This window comes from Etheostoma cragini, chromosome 13 (genome assembly GCF_013103735.1).
Source record: "Etheostoma cragini isolate CJK2018 chromosome 13, CSU_Ecrag_1.0, whole genome shotgun sequence".
Lineage (NCBI taxonomy): Eukaryota > Metazoa > Chordata > Actinopteri > Perciformes > Percidae > Etheostoma > Etheostoma cragini.
Window position 1 is genome coordinate 9,733,791 of NC_048419.1, and position 7,848 is coordinate 9,741,638.

Genomic DNA, 7,848 nt, shown 5'->3' on the forward strand with positions numbered 1-7,848 from the left:
GTCGTCGCTGCGCTCTTGGGGTAATTTGGGGCGGCCGGCCACTCCTGGGAAGGTTCACCACTGTTCCATGTCTTCGCCATTTGTGGATAATGGCTCTCACTGTAGTTCGCTGGATTCCCAAAGCTTTGGAAATGGCTTTATAACCCTTTCCAGACTGATAGATCTCAATTACTTTCTTTCTCAACTGTTCCTACATTTCTTTGGGTCTCGGCATGATGTGTAGCTTTTAAGGATCTTCTGGTGGACCTTACTGTGTCAAGCAGCTCCTATTTAAGTGATGCCTTGATTGTGAACAGGTGTGGCAATAATCAGGCCTGGGTGTGGCTTGAGAAATTGAACTCAGGTGTGGACAACCACAGTTATAGTATGTTTTAACAAGGGGGGCAATCACTTTTTCACACAGGGCCATGATGGTTTGGATTTTTTTTCACCTTTAATAATAAACACCTTCATTTACAGATTGCATTTTGTGTTTACTTGTGTTGTCCTTGACTATTGTTTAAATTGGTTTGATGTTCCGAAACACTTAAATGTGACAAACATGCAAAGGAACAGGAAATGAGGAAGGGGGCAAACACTTTTTCACACCACTGTATATATTCAATACAACAACCAATTTTCCCTGACGTCATCCTAAAATGTGACTAAACGGTCCGACCTTTGGTAGAGAGGCCCTGGAGCCAGAGCTCTGTGTCGTCATGGTAAGCACCGTAGTGATCCCCAGACCCACTCTGGCTGGGGCTGCATCCATGTTGATCCAGAACGACACCCAGGACAGGATAACGGTGAGCAGGCTCGGTATGTACATTTGAATCAGGTAGTAGCCCATTTGACGCTCCAGGTAGAATTTGACCTCAATGCAGGTGAATTTACCTACGCAAAGGAGGAGATACAGGTGCAAACTGACAGTCTCATTAGAAGTTGATTAGCAGTTTCTATCGAGGATATTGCTCGTAGGTCGTCATGTGTCATGTACCTGTGTTGTAGTGCTTGGTGCAGTAGCCTAGGCCTTTCTCCTCTTTCAGCACAAACTGAGGAAGCATCAGATCATCAGCCACCTGCACTGCTCCCACATCCAGCCATTCAAAAATAAGATCATTCATGGTGTAGCCAACTAGAAGAAAGATGGAGAGAAGGTATACAGTATGCAGTACGTTCCTGACTAAGTCTGTATGCAATGTTTTCAAGCCTGTCTTGAAAGATGAACTTACAGCTTTCGAGCTGCATCGTACACTTCTGGCTGTCCATTGGGAAGTTCTTTAGATCCATGGGACAGGAGAGGGTAAGTGTCAGCCTGGAAAACAGAGACAGCAACACCGTAATGGCACTGGAATGGTGAGTAAAATAAAAAGGTGATACCCTCACATGCTGCACCCATGAGTGGATCTCCAGCTAGCCCAAGTCACAAAAACCCACAGCGTTGTCTCCTAGGGCTGGGTGCTAAAAAAATCTTTTTTCCAATTCAAATTGATTTTCATTTGAATTATCCAATATCAATTCATAAAATCTAGTCTGTCTGTGTCATGTGAAACTAAAAGACATAAGGAATCCATTGGTACCAACTGGCGGGTAGGGGGTTAAAATAAATGCTCCAGAGATACGCTACATTTTGGCCAGGGAAAAACTGGCATGGACATTTTGAAGGAGTCCCTTGACCACTGACCTAAAGATATCTCAATGAAATGTCACTCATAACTCACTGACTGAAGAGTCTGTAAAGTTCCACTTCATTGTGTTGATTGCTGTTGTGTCTTTATGTTAAATAAAAAGTTCATTAGAGTAACTGCTTGGGGTCAATTCTTAATGGAATCATTGACTTTTAAAAATGCACCAGGTTAGAGGGAACCTTGTTCAATTGTAGAATCTCTTTCACATCCAAGCACAATTGGTTTTGCAACTGAAATATCCTGAATCGACATTGACTCCGTAATCGATTTAAATGGAGACCCTGTCAACATATGTTAGGTCCATGAGTGTTTGTGTTATGTGGTGAATGTGAAAATGAACTGCTACCTCCTGTCAGCTCTAGCCACTGAAAAGAAATAAGCGGAGAAATCAGGCCAATTACAACAGCTGGTCAGTCTGACGTCACGTTGCCTGAGCTCATTACTATTCATAAGCTTGCCCAGTTGCGCTGGGCAAGGATGCTGATAACCAGGCTCTCATTGGCTAGCTGTTAGCCAATCACAGTCAAGCAGCTTAGCTTGTTGAATATTTATGAGAACTGGCACAAATCGAGCTGAGTCTTCCTGCAGGCTTTCTAAACCACGCTAGAATGGCTTGAAACAAGGTAACCACAGCCTTTTTCCCACAAACAATGTTACAAACAATGTCCATGGTAGAACTTCAGACATTACCACAAAGTAATGAAATATGGGTAGCAGGGCACCTTTAAAGGTCACATCAAGCATCTCTAACTTCTCTGACACCTGTCCTCCTTTCCATTTCTCCATCCCACTGCACACAAAGGACTGAGAGGTCTTGACAGACAATATGTCCGCCTTTATGAAAGGCTTGAATTGGTTGAGAAACACAGCAGCACATTCAGTAAAAATAGGAGTGTGCTTCCCCCCAACACAACGCATAGGATAAGATAAAAAAAATAACATGCTATTCCTCGGTAGAGGTGTGGGCAAGGACTCATGTCAAAAACATTGAGCTTTATGTGTTTAGGTAACATTTCGCTGCTAATTTGTAAAACTACAGAGCACAACAATTTCATATGAGTTGACGTCCGTTACAGTCAAGCCATTGCCAACTCAGTTTATACAAAGCCTACTAAGCCTTTCAGCTCAACACAACTCACTTAGTATTTCTCAGTATGGTAGAACAACAGCAGTGGTTAGCTTTGGAGACAGAGGACAAACAAAAAAAGTTAATTACCTCTTCTGAATAGTCCATTGTGTTTTTTTAATCCTTCAAGTTAGCAACTGCGTGGAGGAGGGGTGGAGGTTCTCCGAGAGTGCTGTTGTCATTACTTAGAATTTCTTATTGGTGCGAGAGAAAGGCTTAGGGTTAAAGGCCTTAAAGATAGGCCTAGAGCGTATATGCACTAGGTCCATATCTTTAAGGAGACCCTCTTCTCTTTATTACAGCAAGAACAAAGAAGAATCTCACACAACATAACAACACTGCAGAGAGGGGATATTACCCTTATTCAGTGTCTCCCAGTAGATATAGTGGCTAGCTCTTTTTTGTGTAATTTCTAACTTTATGACCCTGTTCTTTAAAAAAAAAATCTATATTAAAGAAGCTAAGTTGGTCATTTCAGTTTGATCCAGTTTTGACCCAGTTTAGGGGTTGTGTTTAAGGTTCAGTAACCAGAGAAGCAACTGCTCATTCAGTTCATGTTAAACAGAACTGCTAATACAGCTTCAAACATGGCTTCATCTTTCTCATATTCTAACGAAAACCATCACGCTACACTTCACCACGGCCCTAGTGCCACATTGCTGATGCAATTCTGTTTTAGCCTGCAGTTATTATTCACTGTGGGTGCTGGACAACACAATGACAACTGAACTGAACTGGAGTGAAACAAACATGTTGTTAGACCTTAGACATTTAGACTACAACTCATATTCAGCTGGCGACTTGACAAACCAAGGAGCTGGAGTTGTAATGTCTGATAAAAATACATCCATATGGGTACATCCTGGTGCATTATTCAGCCAGATTATCAATATAAAAAATTTAAAATATCACCTGATGCTGTAGAGGACATTTCCGTTTTGGAATATCCGAAGCAGCTTGTTATCTGTTGTAACCTCGTGAAAGTTTGCTCCCTTTTCATTTGCAAAGAACAGGTCAGGTTTCCAAATGGAGTCCAGCATTGAGGGGTCCAGGTCCAGAGAGTCATCTGGATACTCCTTATATGCCAGTCGAGGGTCATTCCACTGCTGTCGCAGAAATACATTGAGCCGGTAGTCCTAAAGTATGAATGTGAGTCATTATAAATACATAAAGATTGTGATAGGTATGAATGACAGACACAAAATTGCCACAAGTGGCAATGGTGCCATACTAGATATCATATTAATGTACTAGGTGGAACTGAGAGCTCAACATGCTGCAATAAGGAAAATGCATGCCATTAGACACAACAGAAAACATCACCAATTTCACAACACATGAAATAATTTCTGTATTTGCAGCTATGTCATAGTGAAGATGTTTTCCTAATTTGTTTGTCTTGTCTATTTACATATGGCTATGCATCTATGCATGGTGTCATTTAAAAAACAACCTTGTGATAGGGCAAGCTATAAATGACCCTTCAGCATCTCTCAGCAGGCGAGGAGCACTGTGCCCACGCAAACTCTGTGTAGGCATAAATAAATAATTAAATAAACTTCCGAGTTTGAATTAAGAAAATTCCACTTACAATTTCATATTTTAAAAATGGATGGCTCTTCATAGAGGTATTTTAGGAAAGCCGGAGCCTTCCAAACTCTTAACTTGAATAAAAACTAAAACAAACCAAAAACAAGACCGTCCCCAACACACTCCATGGGCCGCACAACTAAAGGATTTCCCCGTTGTTGGACAGAGACACAGAGATGTGAAAATAAAAGCTGACATTATGTAATGATGATCACAAGATGTGTCATCGATTAGTCATTATCTAATGACAATATGCTTCATGAAACATGCTCCAAATGGCCTCTCCAGAGGGAGAAGAGCCAGAAGCGCTTCAGATGAATGGAGAACAGAGACTCTGCTGCATCTGATAAATGAGCGTTGACCTGCTCGGACATCCTTGCGTTGTTGAACCAGCTGAGGCTTCTTTGAAGACACATTAACATCTCTAAATAAAATAACAAATATCTTATTTTTTGCTCTTTTATTACTTGAATTTCTTCATTAGTTGATTATTAGCTTACTATTGTTGATAATATTTTATTACAAAATATAATCAACACATAAATGCTGACATATCATTATAGACTAAGCTACCCAGCAGTGTATAGTTTAAATTAGCCCCATCTTTACCAGCTGCAAAGTGATGTTTAATTATGCATCAACAATTAAAATCTAATGTAGTATATTTTTCTGAAATGACAGAATCAGTGGCGCACGTTTACTATTAAGGAGACAATAATATGAAACTGATAATGAATGATAATAGGGCTGGTATAGACACCTTTTTTAGGCATCAGTGTGATGATCTTTCCTGGAAACCTCTATTTCCCTAACTACCCTCTTCAGAAGCCTACTGGGGTAAGCAGCAGTGTGTGGAAGAACAACAGGCCTACTTCATCTAAAACCTGATAATGGAAGACCAGTAGGACAGAAGCCAAGAGATAATAAAGTGCAATTTGTTGCTAAAATAAAGTGTGAAATCTTGATATTGCAAGACACTACAAAATGTGATATCTCTAAGAAAACTACAATGTACACTGGTCTGAGGATCAGAATTGCCACTTAACAGTCACAGTGAACACAAACAGTCCAAAATGTATGATATTTTCTTAACACTGTATTTAGAAGAATCCATGCTTGATTGGCCCAACAATCACATGATAAAAGCAGATGTTCACATGTTTATGTGCTGCATCTTCCAGATGATCACATTTTTGTCATCATTAGATCACCCAAACAAAGTGTGACCACTGAGGATTATAAAGAAGATTCTCACCATAGTTGTTTCAGTGATGGATCCGAAGCTATTGATGAAGATGTTACAGGTGACGTTGATAGGGGGACCTGAAGGAAGGAGATTGTCATCACACATTGTAGTCACAAGGGTTTCTTAAATACCATTGATGATGTTTTCTGAGGAGACCGCATGAAGTATTGAAGATGGTAAAGAGCAGAGTGTTCTGGCAAAATAACATCTGCTTGCTCTCTTCATTATGTGCCGTGCTATGTCTTGATAAATAGACGTGTCTTACATAACCAGCATGAAATTGTGTTGTCATTTCCACAACGTTCAAATTAGTGTAGTCCATCTGCCGACCACCAAAACTTTAAATATTTCAAGGACTCATTCCCTAAGAGGCAATAATTTATTGATTCTCCTTTGGTTACATTACTGTATTTATAGATAATCAGCTGGGATTTTCCCTGCATTCACTGACAAGGATGTTGAGCAAGTATGAAATATAAATGATATGTGACCCCAGAGGGGGGAAGAATGTCAGAGAGAATCTGCTGGCTTCACTCATGACGCAAGATCAAGATTGGACTGAAATAGGCTTGTGGGTAAAATACAAGGGTATGTGTACATTTCTATCAAATCTGAAAGAGAAATCTAACCTAAGGCTGTGGGTCAACATAAAAATGGTTTCAACTAATGACAAGAAAACAAGGCTCGTTTGTGAAAACATCATAGCCGGCAGCACCTCTTACCTTCAACACATCTGTGAATGATTTGTGCTGCTTCATTGCTCAGATTGTTATGCAAAATTGCACTTTCCCACACCTGTCCTACAGCGCGTTCGTTACCTTTGAAGTTGGGTCGGATGCGAGCGTCATAGCCAGATGTGCGTCCCATCAGTTTGTCCAGAAAGTCCGATGGAGAGGGGGGCTTGGCTGCCCTGCTGGGGAGCTTCATGTCCTTACAGAGAACAGACCTGCCAGGTGACAGGACAACCAACTCTGGTTGAAATTTTCTTAACTTAGTATTTAATATAATTTTTTCCTTTTAGAAAAGGTTTGATCTAATTTGTACTAATGATGCCTACTATTGTAGCCTACTAGTTGGCATCACAAGCATTGTAATTGTTAATATGTGTCAACAGTGTTCAGATCAGATTTAAACTATCGTATTGTGCTTAAACGTCTTTATACACAGACTCAGTTCAAATCACTGAAACTGTGATATTACCTCGCCACACGTCTCAACACTTGAAATCAATCAAATTTTTTTTGTCTGCAAAATGTTGCATTTTACAGTTTTGAAAAAAAATGTACTTAATTGTTGTGTTTTAATTCTAGATCTAAATATTGAATGCATCTCACTTTAGGAGAAAAGGTAATATGGGTTAAAGAAGCACAGACATAATGTCTTATTAATAGTTATTCATTGTCAATGGAAAATATTTTCTGAATATTATAATTACACTGTCAAACAAACATGCATTTACATTACAATGGCTAAACAGCAAATATTTATCTTAAAAATAACTTCAGCACTGCAACAAACTGGTTCTTACCTGCCTTGCAGAAAAAAGACAGATGACGACCACACCACACACAAGATATGCAATAGCATTCTTAATTAGAAACAACAAATGTAAGACCAATGAAGGGAATAACTGAAAAATAAAATAAAAGCAGAGATGTAGGGAACTTGTTCTTGCTCTTCTAGCCAGGATCTGTGTTCTGGGCAGGCTGAGCCTCCCTCCCCCTCCGCAGGTGTAAAATACAGGAAGCTGCTGCTGTATAATTCAAAATGCCTGTGTTTGTGTGGGTGACTTCAAGCTTTATCTCTTTTTTATGGCTACATGCATGTTCAAGGAATTTCTGCAAGCTTACTTAAAGAGACAGGACCATTTCCTAAGCAGAGTGGCCAACATTGCTCTCACAGCATCAGATTAGCAGAAATATTTACTTTTTGCTGGAAAAAAAACTATTTATTTAAGAAAGAAACATTATATAAAAACATTATATAAAAAACGACATCATTATTATTCAAAGATTGAAAAAGATTTTTAACAAGGTGTGATGTTTCAAAATTGGTCAAATGTTATTAAATGGCCTACGAACAGAAAGAAATTCAAACATAAACCAAAATAATCGTCCTTCAAATGACAATATTTTCAGAAATTTAAACGACAGATATCTTCCATTAGAGGCGGTTTACTTTGCTTTTTATCAGTATATTAAGTTGTGTAGTATAAATGT

The 7,848-nt window shown here is 39.3% G+C and overlaps 1 protein-coding gene across 2 annotated transcripts in view; it reads right to left on the reverse strand.

Moving 5' to 3' along the window:
- The window catches only part of LOC117955894 (glycine receptor subunit alpha-2-like), an 11,252-nt gene extending 3,712 nt beyond the window's left edge, over positions 1–7,540 (reverse strand). For both annotated transcript variants that reach the window (XM_034890654.1, XM_034890652.1), the window contains exons 1-7: positions 7,158–7,540; positions 6,448–6,575; positions 5,639–5,706; positions 3,706–3,929; positions 1,212–1,294; positions 977–1,114; positions 659–873 (exon numbers count right to left, since the gene is read on the reverse strand). In XM_034890654.1, coding sequence (XP_034746545.1) covers positions 659–873; positions 977–1,114; positions 1,212–1,294; positions 3,706–3,929; positions 5,639–5,706; positions 6,448–6,575; positions 7,158–7,216 — 915 coding nt within the window. In that variant the 5' untranslated portion in view covers positions 7,217–7,540. The remainder of the gene's footprint in view (positions 1–658; positions 874–976; positions 1,115–1,211; positions 1,295–3,705; positions 3,930–5,638; positions 5,707–6,447; positions 6,576–7,157) is intronic.
- Between the last annotated feature and the right edge of the window lie 308 nt (positions 7,541–7,848).